The sequence below is a fragment of the Accipiter gentilis genome, chromosome Z (assembly GCF_929443795.1).
Source record: "Accipiter gentilis chromosome Z, bAccGen1.1, whole genome shotgun sequence".
In the NCBI taxonomy this organism is placed as follows: domain Eukaryota; kingdom Metazoa; phylum Chordata; class Aves; order Accipitriformes; family Accipitridae; genus Astur; species Astur gentilis.
The window spans coordinates 69,087,812-69,106,251 of NC_064919.1; the positions used below are offsets into that span (position 1 = coordinate 69,087,812).

The 18,440-nt window shown below is 41.6% G+C and overlaps 1 protein-coding gene across 1 annotated transcript in view; it reads left to right on the forward strand.

Annotated features, from left to right (window-relative positions):
* The first annotated feature begins 679 nt into the window (after positions 1–679).
* The window catches only part of LOC126036240 (chondroitin sulfate proteoglycan 4-like), a 42,441-nt gene continuing 24,680 nt past the window's right edge, over positions 680–18,440 (forward strand). The window contains exons 1-5 of the mRNA XM_049795769.1: positions 680–764; positions 11,329–11,492; positions 12,103–15,672; positions 16,495–16,965; positions 17,803–17,979. Of these exons, the coding sequence (XP_049651726.1) occupies positions 680–764; positions 11,329–11,492; positions 12,103–15,672; positions 16,495–16,965; positions 17,803–17,979 (4,467 nt within the window). The remainder of the gene's footprint in view (positions 765–11,328; positions 11,493–12,102; positions 15,673–16,494; positions 16,966–17,802; positions 17,980–18,440) is intronic.

Here is an 18,440-nt window from a genome sequence, read left to right on the forward strand (position 1 = left end):
TTCTCTACGCACCGCATGCAAATACCGTGGAGGGACGGGGCTGCTCCAGCCAGGAGCGGGAAGACTCCGGGGACACCTGAGAGGAGCCCCCTCCGGCCGAGACACCGAGAGGCCGTACCGCGGGCCAACGACGGGCAACAGCTACCACGGGCATCCGGGCAGTTCCCGCCTGACGCAAAGGCAACACTAGAGCCGTGAGGAGAGCCAAGCCCGTCCCAGGGGGCAGCTGGCCCAGGGACGCTCTGCAGCCGCGGTCCTCGGAGCAACAAAACCCCGAGCGGCCTGGCCTGGCCGCACGGTGTAACTTAGGGCTGGCGTGACCGCTGTGTAGGAGGCCTGGCGGCCCGCCGGGCCGCTCCGGGTCTTGCGCTGCCCGCCGGGGGCCAGGCAGCCGCCGCCCCACAGGGGCGGCCCGGGGCCGCGGGGAGGCGCGCGGGCCCGTCTCCCTTCCCAGGCCGGCGTTTCTCCTGGAGCCGGGGGCGGGACGCGGGAGCAGCTGCGCTGTGAGGAGGGAGGAGGCCGTCGCGGAGCGCCGGGCCGCGGCGGTGACACTCTCCCGCCGCTCCCCCGGGCTGCGCCGCGCCCCGCCCCGCCCCGCCCCGGCGCCTCCGCCGCCGCCGGCGGGTGGTGGTGGTGGTGCCCGGCCGGGCCGCGGCTCCGGCCCCGCCGCCGCAGCGGCATGGCGGGCGGGCGGGGGGCCAGCGCGCCCGCCGCCCTGCGGGTGCTGCTGGCGCTGCTGGCCGCCAGCCGGCCGGCTGTCGCAGGTAGGGCCGCCCGCGGGGCGCCGCCATGGCGGGAGGCGCCGCCGGCCACCGGGCCCGGCGGCCGGAAGGCACCTGCGCCGGGCGAGGGGGGGGGGGAAGGGGGCGGCCCGGCGCCGGCTGACCGGCAGGCCCCTGGCGCGGTGGGGCGAGGCGCCGCGGGCTCGGGTCTCCGGCTGCCGGGCTCAGGTGGTGCTCGCCCGAGAGCTGAAGCGGGCTTTTCGCCGGTGGCCTCCGCGAAAGGGAGCGGCCCGCTGCCCCGGCCCGGCGGAGGGCGGCGGGGCGGGCGGCGCCGTGGGCCCGGTCTTCGGGCCGGCAGCGCCGGCGGGCGAGGCCCGGCAGCAGCCGCAGCCGCAGCCCCAGCCCCTCGGCGTGGGGCGGGAGCCGCCGGGCTGCGCGGTGGAGCGGGAGCGGGGTGGCTGGCGGGCAGCTCGGCGCGCCGGTGCTTTGCCGCTCGGGGCGGCTCTGCCGACAGCGGCCTGGCAGGTGCTGGGGGCAGCAGGCGTTTTGTGAAGGCGTGGGTGTCCCCTTCCTTGGAGGCGAAGGCCGAGCCTGTCAGCTCGGCTTTGAGCCTGTGTCGATGGCCGTTTCCCCCCCACAGCAGACGTACTGGGACTTGACATAGCTAGACTTGCTAATAAAAACAAACAAAACCCAAGCAAGGTGGATTACCACTCCTCTCTCCTTTTTTTTTTTTTTTTTTTTTTACAATCATAAGTGCAGTATGTCACGAGGAAGGCGCTAAGGCACATGCAAGAATATTCACTGTGATTCCTTCCCCAGCTTTAGTGTGCTTATGAACTAGCAGTCCTGACGTTAAGTATTGGCCACCAGCTGCGGGTATCTGTTTTTTGGCATCAAAATTCAGCTGTCTTGCATCTGGCTTTTCAGACAAGCCAAGGGATCTGCAGCTCTCACTGATGGTGATGCACGTTAAGTGCAGGTCTTGGGTGGTCACCAAGACCACCACTGGGACAGCCAAAAACGTCAGCTGGGAATTTATTTTTCTTCTTCTGTGACACATTTTCAAGTAAATTGTAATTAAAGCATCCAAGACTGGCAATAAAGTTTATTATTTAAATACCTCTTGAAAATAATGGACCAGCAGGCAGTTGCAGAAGTGTGCTTTTTCGTACTCTGCAATCCCATGTGACATGAACCAATTGCTGTAACTCCTTTTCTTTAGAAATGTCAAGTGTGTTGTCAGTTTCTGTGATTCTATGGTAGCTGTTTTCACTACATGGGAAGACTAGTTAGAAACGAACTAATATTTAATTGTAACTTTAAAAAATAGTTTTTAGTTCTTCAGAGATTAATGAAGGCTGAATTGGTAGTTTTTCTTACAGAATTAATTTCATATATTAAAAATTAAATATACCTCTCTTGTCTTTCCACAAGAGAATTTCAATGTGTGGAGCTCTAAGTGGTATTCTTACTGGTTTTGTGAACAAAAGCCTGCATGCAGGGTAGGGGGGAATTTTTTTATTGCTCGTAGAGATGTCTTGGAGCTGTCAAGAATGTCAGGGAGATCTGATTGCCACTGAAATTTCTGTAGTAATAGGAGTGTTGTCTTAAATGTCATGATAAAGGGTTTTGTCGTTGGTTTTGCTGGCAGTAATGTTAGGCCAACCAGTACTGCTTTGAAAATGTGAAGCTGATGAACCACTTTATGCCTCGCTGTTGCAGTAGCATCCTTCATCCCCGGTGTTGCAGGCCGTGCAAGGCAAAGGCAGAGCCAGAGGGTACATTTCCAAACTGCAAACTGCAAGGTAGGGGCATCAGCAACACAGACTGCTGCTGCTTGTGCTAACCTAGGTGCAGCAGTGCAGGATGCTCCGACTGAGCTGCCTTCAAGCTCAGCTCACCCGGGCCATGTGGAGTTGCATCACTAGCAGGTGAGCTTGTTAAATTCCAGCTCTCCTATCTTATTACGTTTGCTGCTATAGCTATAGCCGTACCCAGAGATAGAGAGTTCCTGCTCCCAAAAATCTTGGAGTGAAATGGAAATCCAGTCAAAGGCTGGAAGGAAAAAAAAAGCACTAACAGCTTCTTATAGGCAGTGAACTGATTTTAAATTAGGTGTTAAATGGTTTTCCCAATTCTTCAGTGTGTTTCTGTGATGGAACCAGAAATTAACATCAGCTCTGTTCATTTGATGTTCAGTGCTTTAACTACAGGGCCATCTTTTATCTGGAAATCACAGAATCATAGAATGTTTTGCATTGGAAGGGACCTTTAAACATCATCTCGTCTGGTATGTAAAGCATTTGTAGATGCAACGCAAGGATGTTCCTCACTGTGTACAGTTTAGGTGAGCGTAAGGGGCTTACAGACTTTCATAGTGTTTGATTTACACACAAAATCTCACTGTAAATCCTACACTGAGAAAGCGTGAATCAACCCTGAGAATTCACTTTTGAATAATAGTTACATTAGCCTTAAAGGGCATTCCCAGTGAATCTGGCAGCTCCCTTTTCCACTTCCATTTTTCCCGTGCTTCTTGTGTGCTGTTGATGTCATCTGCTACAAGCTTAGATAAGAGGACAAAGATGGAAGTAGTATTTTTTCATTATGAAGTGTCCTATTTGGGTTCTTTGTTTTCTTTCTGTCATTCTGCTGCATTATTTCTGCTCTTTGTCCTTGTAGCAAAGCTTCATTAACCAAACTCCTGTTTTGTGACGTATCAGCACTGCGTTTTGGAAAGTGTAAGATTTGTAAGCAAACCCATATTACCTAAGATGTTCTGTGGTACTGGTAGTGCTTTTCAGTCTCACCAGTTGAATTTGATCAAATCTGTGATCAAATGAGGTCAAGTTTCAATCAGAAACTTGGGAAAAAAACGACTATGAATTTGATTCTTCACTGCTGTTCAGGAGCAAAAAAGCAAATATGAAATTACTTCAGGAAAGTAATTGCTGTCAAATTTTATTTTTCTGACTGCTAGTTTACTTAAGCTTTGAATCACTGGAACTGATAATCTTTATTTCTAGAATATGCAGCTCCTGACAACTCTATGAAACGTACGGCAATTTCTTTTCCTATTTGCATTATATTTTAAAAAATAGTGACTTTTGTCACTGATGTGCTATAAATTCTAGGCAGACCTTTCCAAAGTTCCAACAAAATGTTAGCCATGTAAAATATTTTGCCTGAAAGAATTATTTTTGAGTTAGTACAGCTTCGTAAAATGAATTCTTCTTTTATCGTATCTTCATAGCAGCTTTTTCATAGCACTTGGAGAAGTTTTTTCAGAAACTTTAGTATAAATTAATCACTTTTAAAGTAATTGTATGTGAGTGCTAGAACCCAATATCTATTTCTCCAAAGTATTTTTATATACTCTGAAGTTAGGATTCTTCTATAGTCACAATGGTTTCAAACACATTACTGGCAGATTCAAGGTGAAAGAAGGAAATACAACTAGATAGGGAAATAAATGTACAAATCACAAAATTTTGGAACAGTGCAGTGTGTAAAAGAATCACTTTGGCTCAGGTGTTCTGATAAATGGTTCCAGCTAAGTTCCTCAGCGCAAGACTGAAACATGCTAAAGCTACAAACTTCTGTAGTGTCAGTATTTGTACCCTAGGGAATTCACTTTGGAGAGGACTGACAACTCTTCTGGTGGTGCAGTAATTGAAGTTGTGGACCTGGGTGTGAAGCTCTGTTAGCTGGAAGGAGGTAGAGAACTGGTTTGGTTCTGTGGGGCAGCCCTAAACATGTTTATAGTGTAGAATGTGAGCCCATGGAATAACTCCAAATGTATTCTTTAATCTCTCATTCTGCCTTTTTTTCTGGGAGAGGGCTGTTGGAAGCTTGTTACATTGGGTACCTGGAATTTGGTACTCTTTCACTAATGTTCTCTCGCTTTTTAATCTGTCTCCACTTGTGCTGTACAATCAGAGTAAACGAGGCTTTTAAAAGTTATTAATATCACAACAGCTTATTTATATTTGGTATTAATAGGTTCTGAACACTTGTTTCCATCACTCAAATCCTATCCCAAGGGAGAGTCTTCCTATTATATTTATGTTGGAGGTTGCGTGCTGTTTATCCTGTGGTTTAGGGGAACAAAGTTGGGACCTGCATCTTCATCCTTTGGGACCTGCATATTTTGTCTTAGTTACAGCAGAAGCTGTTTGGGACTGAAGGCGTCTCTCATTGTTTGCCTAGCATTTAGTGCATGAGAACCCTTAATGAGGCTTCAAGCTGTACTTCTGTACAGCCTGAAAGTATTCTTACGATGTGGAAACCTGCCTTCATCTCCAGATTGCACAACCCTTCCATGTCTCACTGGAGCACCCTAAAAGACTTGGTAGTACAAAAGAAATTTATCAGTATGAAAAACAGCTGCTCTGTTTTGAGAATGGAGGGACAAAGGCAGAGAGGGGGGACAAAGTTATACCACTTTGATTTCTTTGCAGTAAAGTGAGCTCTCACAGAATGTGCCTAGTAGTCTCATGTGTGAAAAGGTCTGCTCTGCAAAAGGAGAGATCACGCCTTTTTCACCAAATGCAGGGAGGAACAGGCTGCACTCTTAGCCAGAGCTTCTACTTGCACATCCAAAATAGCAGAGAGTCAAAAACATACCCAAATTTGTCAACACACAGATAGAAAACCACTGTTGCCTGGAAGATCATTATTTATCTGAGCTACCTGTCTGTGCCACTTGATTTCTGTTCCTGTTACACTTTTGTGAATGAGCTGCAGGGGACAAATCTTCGAGGTGCAAATCTAAGCTGGACAATGGGAAGACTATTCATTTGAATAACTAGAACAGGTCTTGCCTCAAGATATACTACAGGTGATGAAGCCAGTACCTCATCACTCACAACTGATGTTGTATGTGCTTGTTGCACTTTGAGTATGCTGTTAGGATGGATGAATTAACCTTTACTTTGACTTTGCATTTTTCACATAGAAAGACAAGTACCTTTATTTTCTTGAAGGGACATTGTAGAGTTGGAGTATCTTGGGAGGCATGTGCATCAAACATCTAGTGGATGAGGACCTTGTCTGTGTTTGGGGCTCCTAGATACCAGTGCAGCCCAGGACAACAGTAGATGGTGAGACAGCAGGTTCAAAACTAGTGAATTTGTCGTCGTGTCCCGCCCCCCCCTTCTTTTTAATTCCTTTTTATACAGCCAGCCTGTAGAGCTCACTGATACAGATTATTAGTGAGGCCACTGCAAGAACTGTGCTCTCAGCTGAGGAGTTACTGTGACACAGAAGTGATTCTTGTATTTGCAGCTGACAGCAAACAAGCCAACCAAACCTCCTGGTATGGTAGTTCTGGAGTTTGGAGAGGATCCTGACTGAAAATACATGGGCCATGTTAGATTTAATCCTTTACTTTTATGATTTTATCTTTAGTGACTAAGTAGTGTAATAGATTGCATGACACCCCCCACTGCATTGCTCCCTGCCCCCCTGCCCCCCAACAACAAGTCATATATAGTTGTTTTCAAGCAAATTAGCAGGCTTGAAATGGTTTGGCAACAGTTTGTCTGAGCAGCAGTAATTCTGTGGCCTAATTATGACATTCATTGTAGTGTTGAAAACACAAGATCAATCTATTGGATATTAAAAGTAAACAAATGTTTTTGTCTACATCAGAAGGATTCAGGATGTCTGAATAAACTTTTAAGTGTCACCCACATTGTTTTTCCTTACGCTGTAGGCTTCTGGCCAAAGCATTATCTTTAAAGGGCCCTGGTACTGATACCTCCTGAACATTTTGAAGACAAAAACATTGTCCAAATACTCTCTCACATGGGAACTACATAATTTTTCTTTCCTGATTGAAGATCAAATTATGTGTTTCATTTTTTTTTTTCATGTAAAATGGTGGATATTAAAGGCAGGGGACAGATCTGGTAAAATGTCTCTCTTCTCGTTTTCATCTGTGAATGTAAAAACCTTTATGGATTACATGAGTATAGAAGTCTTTCTGGGTTACTGTTCAGGCACAGTAGGGAAAGCCTTTCCATATGACTGTCTTTGGGAAGAAGGTGTAAAAGGCATCCGAAGAAGGAAAGGATTGAGTTATGTGGAGCTTTGGCTGTCCACAGTGGAGACCAAAAGGAGTTGACCAGACATGAAGTGTGCATTAAATTATTTCCAATTAAGAAGTGAGCATGGAATTGTGATTCCAAGATCACTGTTCTTCCTTATGATTCATAATCTAGTCTGAAATGAGAAATACTGACAGAAAAAAATGGGAAAAAAGAAAAAAATCCCTTCCTTTGATTAGCTCTTTAGTCTAGGTTTTGTTGTTGGATGAATATGTGTAGGTTATGATAACTGTGTAGTAAGTCCCAGTTTGGTTTCTTGTACATATATTTCTAGGGAGTTAGTTTTGGCAATGGGGAAGAGACAAGGCTTTTATTGCTTTGTGCTTCGAGCACAGAAACCGAGAGAAAAATTATTCAAGGTCTAGCTGTTTCTTGAATTTGATGATATTTTTAACACTGGAGAATAAAAGCTGCACAAAAGGATAAAATGCCAGCATAATGCCACCACTAGATGACTAGTGAACCTTTTGCTCTGTGATTGTGAAGGCTTTTGCTGTGCCTGGCCTGGTTTCTCATGGTTACTTGTAAGAAACCTGTGGACAGAGCTAGAATGTTCAGTAAAATTACTTGAAACAAAATTCTCAAAACTTACACTTCCCATATAAATGTTACCTGCTGTGATGGAAATATTAGGAAGAATTTGTAACCCCAGTGTGGTACTTCTAGTCAGACTTGAGGCTTGGCTCTAAGGGAGAAGGAAGAGATGAGGACCACAAATTAGCCAGTAACTCAGGTTGAACAGATGTTTAAATTGGCATTCCATGTGATTATGCCTCTATTTTTTTGAGCCTTTGTGTATATGTGTCTATGTCCATGAAGGGACATTATAGCTGATGTACATCTGGCTGTTATTCTCAGGTGCTTCCACCCATCTTTTCACTTTGAGGCATAGAGCTGTTAGAGAATAGGTTGTCTGCCCAGGTATTCCAGAGGAATTGTTCCCTATATGATGTGTTGAATTCGCCTGTTCCAGTACCAAGGGAGCTTCAAGGCTGGTATTGTTGGTTGAATGTCACTTACTTTCTGTAATGGTATGGTTAACATCAGATGGTCCATGACAAAATGTCCCCTTTTCAAAAGCTGTGGCACCAGATTCATTTTGAAGTCACTCATAACACAGTTTCAGCCAGAAATCATTCCAGAAGTGTTTGCTCTAGAGGAACTTGATTCCTATATTATAGTAACATGCTTTTTAGTTTGGTGGGTACTGAAGAAGAAATTACACCAAGGCAGTGTAGGTGGTCTTGGCCCAAGATCTCATTTAGTGCTGGATCAGTGCCTAGGCTGATGCTGAGCTTCCTGCCCCACCTTCAGTGATGGATTCTGACTCTGAAGTGTTTTATGGAAGGCAAAAGCTTTAACTTATGTTTCTTTTTTCTTTTCCAGGAAATTCATGTATAGTATAAACACCAAACTGTTTCCCAGTGGCACACTACAGAATATTGACTCTGCAACTTCATTTCTAGTTATTCTAAATTGCACTTAATAAGCCATGGATAAGTTTATCTTTCTGCTCAATTACTTCCCCCAAAATCCAATGTTTCTTCTGCACATACTTGAGTCTAATGAAAATATGATGTCTTTAAAAGTTATTTTCAGGTTTCTTCAGCAGTCATTAGTTTTGATTCAGGAATTCACAATGAAATTTGGGGGCTGTGTTACAGTGATCATAATGAAACTTTCAGGACATTAACATCTTCATTTGTTAATTTCTGAGGAACTTCACTGGTAAAATTATAATGACATCTCTTGCCAGTTCTGTAGGGGTGCTAGGATGTAATGTAGCAAAACGAATGTAACTGCTTCTTGGAGTCTCAGTAGGGTGAAGAGAAGGGTCTGCTTGAGGTGAAACCTTGTACCCATAGCATTATATTGATATTCTGATGTTACTACAATGGCTGAAGGAAATGGAGTAATCCTTTGATTACAACAGGTTATTTCAGACAGCTAGGTTATGCCTCCTGTGATCTTCAGGAAGACAGTATCTATGTGGCTCATTTGCTGAAATGGAGGTCGGGGACTCCCTTACTTGTGTTATTGGGACCAAAGCTCTCTAGGGTAGGGACAATCTCCTATAGTCCATCTGTACAGTAGATAAAATAGTGACAGTCCTAGCCACTGCCATATTATGAATTTGCCATGATATAAAAATTATAAACATTTAACCTGCTTCTTGGCTTATTAGTAAAATTCAGTCCTCACTTAAATTAGGCATTTAAAGCAAGGGGAGTTGCTTTAAAAGGGAGATCTTTCTTTATTAACCCCACAGTAATAACATTTCTATGTACAACAAACACACTGGTTCTCTTACTGTATAGATTTTATGGAAGACCTGTAACATATATTAGAGCTCTTTGGTGAAAGCTTCTTTTATGCTAGAAGTAAACTGGTGGGGAAGAATTCCTTTTTGTTCAACTTGGAACCAACTTTTCTATGCACAGTGGTGACTCTTCTTTGCAAGAAATATGTGTACTTCAGTGATCTAAAGATCTTTCCTGTGTTTCCCTGAGTACTTAATATAACACACTATTACATAGCTTTTGGCTGTGGGGTTTGTTGAAATCTTATTCTTGGGAAAGCCACATATAATTTTTATGTATATTACAGCAAGTTTTTAGATACTACGAATGATTGTTTCATGAAACGGCTGGTTAATGAGACCTTTGATTTGGTACTCTGAAATGTGCAGACTCAGCTCAGAGTCTGAGTTAAAGTTACACTTTGTAGGCATCATCAGAGTGTGTTAGATTCAGCAGAGGGACAGCTAATGTAGAGCCAGGAACAATTAAACCTCAAAAGTCCTCTGCAGTTAAGCTTAATTTTGAAAAGAACTGTGTTAAAATGAGAAAGTTGTCTCAGAATGAAGCTAAAAGCTGCAAAATAAATATTTAACTGGTGGCATCCTTAAAGAGCTGTGTCCAAACACAGCTGAAGCATCATAAACCCTGGCAGATGTAATTTGAAAATAGACAGGCCTGAAAAAAACCCAAAAGGTCAAGGATCAGCTAGCTGAAGGAATCAAAGCTTTTACTAAATCCTTAAATACATTTAGAACAAAAACCCTGCAGAGGGTTGTGCAGCCAGTTGATTAAGTTATCAGTATAAAAGAAGCACTCAGAAAGGGCATGACTACTACAGAGAAGCTAAACGAAATGGTGTTTACTGCTAATTGGGAGGAGTCCCAAACTGAAATTCATTTTTTGGGGGGAAATGAGAGGGGTTGACCTAAAAAACTGCAGTGATGAAATTGCTCACTTGCTAAGGGTAATGTCTGATCTCATGCTTTAAAATCCCTGGGTACCTGAAGCCTGGTGGGTGGCAAATGTTATGCCAAAGTTTAAACCAGGAATGACCAGGGGACTGTAAGCCTGACATCCATACCATTCAAATTTATATGTAGTGTTACAAAGGACAGAAGATGCAAAAGTAAGTAGGATCAACTTGGGAAGAGTCAGTAGGATTTCTTTAAAGATGAGTTCTGCTTTACAAACCTCTTGGAGTTTTCTTAATGGGGGTGGGGAAGATGACTAAGATTTAGATTCCCAAAAGGCTTTTGGTAGAGTTTGACATCAAAGGCTCTTGAGCAGCCACTGGATAGGAATACAGGGGTTTGTATATTAAGTAATGGATTAGAAGATAGGAGGATGGGTAAGTGATTGATTTTTTTTTATTTTATTATTATTTTTTTTTTTTCTCTTTTTGCGTAGGAGGAAAGTTAACCAGCAGAGTTTTTGAGGATTTGGTCTTGGGAGCTGTGCTATTCAGTGCAGTAATAATGGGGATGGTAAAGCCAGTGAGTAGTCAAATGAGAAAGTTTGCTGGTGTTACTGTTCTTCAAGGCAGAAAAGAGGAGAGAAGAGGGTGAAGGTGGCCTGTACAGAACTGAGTGACTGGCCAGCAGGGGCAGCAGAGGTGATTGGAGACTGCATACAGGAAACAAGAGGGCACTTCAGCCTGGAAAAGTGATGGATGAGAACATATGAAAGAACCACACAGGTGGCAGGAGACCTGTGGGTCTTCTCATCAGAGATTACAAAGGATGTCTCTGACAGAGATATAAGAGCATGTTGAAGATGAAGAAGTTTCCAAAGAGAAAATAAAGGAGTACTTCAGAGAGAAATCCTTTGGCAGTTACAAAATAGATTAACTCTGGCAAGCTCAGGAAAACACCTGAAACAAAAAAATAATTGGAAGAGTATTTGAAGGAAAGTATTAAATGTGATTGCACTGTTCTTAGGATTCCCTGTTGTCACTGTCGGAAGTAGAATATTGGGCTATATTTACTGCTTGTCCATACTGGTGTGGCCACTGGGCTCTTACCCAGTTGCTTGGACTGGTGAATTTCATATCTGAGATCTATTTTCATTCATACCTAAATAAGTATATAGAGAGTTAATATAAGTTTTTTTAATATAAATATTTAGCTGTAGATAAGAAAAAGGTATTTTTTGGTGTGACTACCTCTCCTGTTTGTTTTCCTTTCCTTCTTTCAGTATCATTTTATGGTGATAGCTTTGTGGAGTTGAACATGGCAGAAGCATCCTCTCAGACATCCTTACAGTTGCGGTTTCGAACAAGCAAGCCACATGGACTGCTTTTTCTTGCAGCTGGGAAGAAGGATTATTGTTTAATGGAGCTACGCTCAGGAAATTTACAGGTATGGTTTATAATTATAGCTAAAAAGATATGTGTAGCCTGTGTTGTTTAGAGTTTTCCTTTAAGCTGTTACTATAACAATTCTGAAAGTTGTTTTCTTTTAAAATGGAAAAAATCACATAATATAATTGATAATTTCAAAAGATGGTCTTTATTTCTTACAATGCTAGTTATTAAAATTGGCCTCTAAAAGCCTTTTTGATCTCTAGATCTTAAAATCAAGATCATTGTGTTCAAAGCATGGGGTTCAGTAAAGGCAAAATTTCAGATTTGATGATGTTAGCATCATAGAAAATGTTTGGATCCAAGTAATAGTTTTTCTGCAAGGTAAGTTCTTGAAAGATCATTGTCACTTGAGTTCTCAGGAGTTGTTGGTCCTAGCAGAACTGCAGAGGAGTCCATTCCCTCTTCTGAAATTATTCAAGTCATATTTGTGATGGCAAGTAAACCTACACAAAATTTTAGTGGGATTTTATTTTTTCAATTATATTTTGTAAACTATGTGCTTAATATGAAAAGTTATGAAAATTAATGTATTAAATATATCTTAATATATTGATTATGAAAAATACAGCTTTGGATTTTGATAGTTAAAATTCTGTCTCTTGCAGTTGAGAATTAACTTTGGCATGGGGGAACGAGTACTGCATTCTCAGCAAAGATCTCAGCTGAATGATTTAGCTTGGCACCTGGTTGAACTACGTCATGAACATGATGATGTCACATTGGTAATTGATAAACATGATAGAACTAGTGCAAAAATGCCTGGGATTCTCTATGAATTAAATATTGATTATGGATTCTACATAGGTGGTACTAGTAAACTTGATGTTCCCTACCTTGTTGGAGCGCTACCTAGTTTCCGAGGATGTATTGATGATGTGTTGTTCAATCAGCTAGACATTCTGATGCCTCTGAGACCTTCTCCTGGCTTTAAAAATGTCCATGAAGTTTTGGTGGGATGCAGTGATGAATTCTTTGCAGATGAAGATGAACCCATTAGTTTCTTCAGTTCCAGATCCTATGTTTCTTTCCCATCATGGAATGTTGATGATGAGGGAATCTTGGAGTATAAATTGCAAACCTCAGCTGCACGTGGCTTGCTGCTTTACCATCCTGGGCAAGCGGGAGATTTCATTGCAATGGAAATGGAAGATGGATTAATTAAAGCCTATGTTGGAAACCATAAAAATAGAACCCAGCTTTCCTCTCATAGGTCAGTCAATGATAGTCATTGGCACTACATCAGACTGAAATTTACTGCAGAATATTTGCAGCTGACATTGGATGAAGAAACTGTGAAAAAATCATTGCCTCCCCAAAGCAAGCTGCCGCTTTTGAAGGGGTCTCTCTTTGTAGGTGGTATAGATGACAGCACACGGTCAGAAGTGATTAAGTTAGAGCTAATCTCGGTCTCTGGGAAGTATGCCAGAGGAGGATCCTTCAAAGGTTGCTTAAGAGACCTGAAAGCCAATTCAGAAAAGAAATCACTGAAGAATGTTCTGGTGACAAAGGACATATCAGCTGGGTGTGAAATGAAAACTGCTTTTAATACAAATCTTTCTTTAGAGATGGCTTTAAAGAGCCCTACTGTGAAAGCAGCCCCAACATTTGCCATTTCCCCTGAAAACTCCGTCTCTCTGGGCAAGGAAGACAAAAGCCACCTCTTAGTTCTAAGTAGCTTGATTGTGCCAGAGGGTGGACAAGCTTCACTCGAATCTAAACATATTAAAGTCAATATAGACTTTCAGAAATTAGGGATTCATCAATCACAAATTCTTTTTGAAATAAAGGAACCACCCTCTCATGGAGACTTGAAACTAGATGTTGAACCAGTGCAGGAGGTAAATACATTTACTATGCAGGATGTGTGGCAAGGGAAGATTATTTATGTCCATGATGGCTCTGAGGACACTTACGATTATTTTAATTTCTCCATTTCTGCCAGCAGTGAGAAGATAGTACCTCCATATTTGCAAGGAAATGAGCAGCATGTGTTTCGCATTACTGTCACTCCAGTAAATGATGCGCCTGAGATCATGCTTCCTGAAGGAAACTTGCTTCTTCTCTTAGAGAACTCAAAGAAACGTTTGACTAATGATCTGATAAAAGTTCTAGATAAGGATACAGATCCTGTGGGTCTCAGTCTTTCAGTACTTGGAAATCTGAATGCAGATGCAGGATTTTTAGAAAATTCAAAGCATCCTGGAAAAGCTATTACTACTTTTTCTAATGAGGACTTAAGAAAAGGCACTGTTTTCTTTGTCCACACAGGTGTCAAGAACTCAAGGATTGTTCTGAGGGCAAGTGATGGTGAGAAGGTGAGCAACACTGTTGTATTACGTGTTATGGCAGTTCCTTTGGATTACAGAGTTGTCAATAACTCAGGAATAAAACTACACCAAGGTGTTACAGCTCTGATCACACCTAGGCATCTGGCAGTTGAAACAAATGCTAACCTCCAGGAGCTGGAGATACGGTATGAGATCACAGAGGCACCCCAGTTTGGGGAAGTTCAAAGGCAGCATTCAAGGGGGGAATGGAAGCAAGTCAACTCTTTTTCTCAACGCTCTGTTCAGCGCAGCCGTGTGAGATACTGTAGCACTTTCAAAGAAATTCAGCTGGAAAATGTTACTGACCAATTTAAATTCAAAGTTAGTATAGGAAACAGAATCAGTGAAGAGCATGTGTTTCCAATCAAAGTGAAATGGTTAAGGTACAGTTTATTGAAACATGCTCCTCTAGAAATTGAAAAAACAAAAAGGAAGTACTTGAATTCAGATAATCTTTTTGCTGTGATTGTGGATCTAGAAATACCTGAAGATGAGCTTCATTTTAAATTGCTTTCCCTACCAAGGAATGGACAGATACTGCTTAATGACCAGCCTTTGAAAAAAGATTCAGTCTTTAGCCAGAAAGATATTACTGATCAAAAAGTGGCATATGAATTAATCAGCAGATACCATGAAGACAACCGTGATTCGTTTAGATTCCTCATTTCTACAAAGTATCTGGAATCAAATTTATATGACTTTGAAGTCTACATCAAATCAGATTTCAGAAACATTATTTTGACTAACAATGGCCTTACTGTTACTGAAGGTGAAGGAGAATTAATAACAAGCACGAAATTGTTTGTGCAAACACTGGATAATAAAACTTTCCAATATAAAGTTGCACAGTTTCCTAAGCATGGGAGATTAAAACTCATTAATTTTTCAGGTTCATTCAAGAATAATGATAATCTCACCACTTTCACTAACAAAGATATAACTGATAAGCGCCTTATGTATGTGCATGATGATTCTGAGACAGCATTTGATGAATTTGTTGTCAGAGCTTCCAGTGAAGAGTCAGGAAAGTTGGCAAACTTTGATCCAGAAGTAGAACCTTTGTCAGTAGAAATTAGATTCAACATTTCTGTCCAGCTGAAGAATGATGAGAAACCAGTACGTGTAATTGATAAGATATTTAACATAGTGAGAAATGGGCAGCGATTATTAACTTTGGCAGATCTTTGCTATCATGATCCTGATTCTGATTTTGATGATGGACAATTGCTATATACTAGACGTGGCATTTCCAATGGGGACTTGGTACTAACAAATGATACTCTGCACAGACTCTACCAATTCAAACAAGTGGACCTGGAGCAAAAGCAAGTCCTGTTTAAACACCATGGTGCAGATTTTGGGCGTTTTGTCCTCTTTGTGACGGATGGCAAGCACTATACCTCTTTGCTTCTAGAAGTTAATGCCAGTGATCCTTATGTTAGGTTGGCAAATAATACAGGCTTGTTGGTTCAAAAAGGGAAAGAGGAAACTGTTACAACAGCAAACCTAAGTGCTATTACAAACCAAGACATAAGAAATGATCATGAGCTTACATATGAGATATTCTCTTTCCCAAAATATGGAAGAATATATGTAAATAATCTATTGATGGATTCCTTTACTCAGTTTGATCTGATAAAGGGGTATGTGACCTACAGGCATGATGACAGCAACAACCTTATTGACACATTTAACTTTACAGTCCATGCTAGAGAAGTCCATCTGGATGCTGGAGTGCACGTTCGCATATATTTGGAAGGTCATCAGTGGCCACCAAGGATTGTGAACAAAAACAATCTCTTGGTTGAAGAAGGAAAACCAGTTAAAATCAGTAAAGGAAAACTGCAAGTAAGTTAACTGTGCTGTCCATTTCTGCAATATTGTAGCAAGTTTTCTTCACTGCTTTCTCAGCCATTGCAGTGTGGTTAGTCTCTCTCTTCTGTAACTTCTTTTAGTTCTCACTAACATGAATGCATTCTGGATGCTTAATTCTGGAGAGGCTGACACTAGCAAGCTTCCATTTCTAGAAAGGTAAACTGGTTATGTTAAAGAAAAAGGCTGCCCATATTCTTTGACTCAATTGCATATTGGTGCTTGAGAAAGTTAAGATTTGGAGATGCTGCATTTGTATGTTTGTTTTAGTTGTGACAATTGTTGGTACATCATGTATCATTCTTAGTTGAGCTGGTGGGAAGTGCCAAGGAAGAAAGGGTTTTGTTTCATTCAGTTTGGAGCTAGCCCGATTAACACTGAGGATTACATCCAAAATTTTAAAACCACCAAGTCACAAATCTGAGGTCATTTGTCTTTGCTTAATACTTTCCTCCCCATTGTGTGTAGTCTTTCAGTAACCACTGTGAGGGTACTCTGGCAGCACATGGCTGTGCTGTTGAAATCCTTGTTTCAGGCAGGGGTCAAGGGTTCTTAGGCTGTTAGTTAATTCCACAGTGTGTTCCTTTTCAAAATTTACAAAACACTCCCATGATGTGTTTATTTAACGTCTACTTCAAGTATTGTATTGTATTGTATTAGGAACTATGTAACCCAAATATGGAATGCCAGTTAATTAGGAAGACAATCCCAGGGTTAAAAGTGAAGAATTCAGAAGAGAATTATAGAATTTCTCCCATTTCTGTTTAAATAATTTTGGGGTATGTTTTTAAATTTAAGGTTGTTCATGAAAACAGTTCTCCATCTGAGATAGTGTTCACAGTAAGACAGCTTCCATTACATGGATACATTCGGAAGTTTTCCTCAGAAGAAAGTTATCTCGGTGCTGACCAAAGGCCAGTTTTGAGCTTCACACAGCAAGATGTTGATGAGGGCAAAGTTCAGTATGTGCAGACAGTTTCTGACCAACTAGATGACCGTTTTTCTCTGGATGTGACCAACGGTGTCCGAACAGTGAGTGGAATAGACATCTCTGTAGATATCATCCCCAGGATGATTCCACTGGAAGTACAGAACTTCACAGTAATTGAAGGGGGCTCAAAAGCCCTAAGGGAAGACTATCTAAAAATTTCTAGTAGACACTTTGCAGGACTCAGCTGTGCATTTATTTTAACTGAGCAGCCAAAACATGGGTTTGTTGAAGACTCTCGTGTTCCTGGAATGAAGTTAACCACATTTACCAGAAAACAGGTAATGCACGTAGATCTGCTTTGCTGTAGTCATGATTAATTCTTTGTACTGCTAAAAGATACGGGATGATTTGGTGGGAGGTGGTGCGATGCATGCGTTTGAGCTTTATTCTGGCCTTGTACCGAAGATCTTTCTGCAGTTGCTAGCTGGTCATTTGGGGTGGGGAGGGAGGGTGCCTTGTTGTTGTGGTGAACCACATCACTTCCTTGTGTTTCACTGATCACACAGACTAATGTGCTATAATCACACTAGACTGATGGGCCACTCACACTTAGGCAGAGTTGTTGATGGTCTGGAAACCTAAGACAGACAAGACTGCAGGTACATTTTGAAAAGACCAGAGGAAGTGGTGTATAGATTGATCAAGGAGGAAAGTGGAAAAAAATTATTTTTTTAGGTCATGTCTTTGCTCACAGAGAGCCAGTGTGTGCATGTTAAGCTAATTTTCAGTCTTTTAGCTCTAAGAAGCAAAACTGCGTCATAAGTCATCATCTACTAATACTATGTTCAGTTTATAGATTCCAGAAAAAATTGTGGTACATATAATGGGACTGGATTTTCTATTTTCCTTTCAGGAGGAAGGGGGAATGCCAAGACTGGCAAAATAAGATATTCTGGCTAGAGGAATGGACAGATGAGCTGTAAAATTTGCTGTTGTGGACAGAACAAAGATAGAGGTACAGATCAGATAGGAGCATAAATAAAGTCTTAGAAGTCATAAACAGTCGAGGCAATAAATACAGAGGGGCTTGACTACACTTGAATATTTGTGGTTTTTTAATACGGCATTCATTTTCTTTTAGCCATTTTAATCTTTCAGGTTGTTATATTTTTCAGGTGGAACAGGAATTAATCTACTACGTTCACGATGACAGTGAGGAACTGATGGACAGCTTTACTGTGATAGTAAATAACACAGAATTGTGGAAACAAAGTTTTCCCCAAACTGTATTTGTAACAGTTACTGCAGTAAATGATGAAGCTCCTGTTATAAAAGTTAACAGAATTCTTCGGGTATGTTTGTCAACATTTTGAAATGTTAAAATTATTTCTAACCTGATACCATTTAATGCACCTTCATTAACAGAGTATTAGGTTTGTATCTGGTGGGATAGTCAATATAATAAATGGTGGTCATGGGATTTAAATAAATTAACGTTACTGAAGGGAGGTAGTACATGAGTAATATGTATTTAGGGAGATGCTAGTCATCATGAGGAACATTTTCTGCTGTTGTAAAGTTTATCTAGAGGGCTGACTGAGCTTTCTTTTGATCTTAAAGATATATTAAGTCTCTTGGACTGACAAAGGGCTTGTGGCATGGGATGTCTTGCACTTGGATCGTTGTTGTGTTTTAGTGTTGTTTGCTAGGGCATCTTCAAGACTGTTAATGAACAGCGTAGCTTGGAAAAATAACAAGAGTAGTGATGATGAGGGTGCAAACATCTCACTGTTGTCTTCGCACAGCCTTCAGA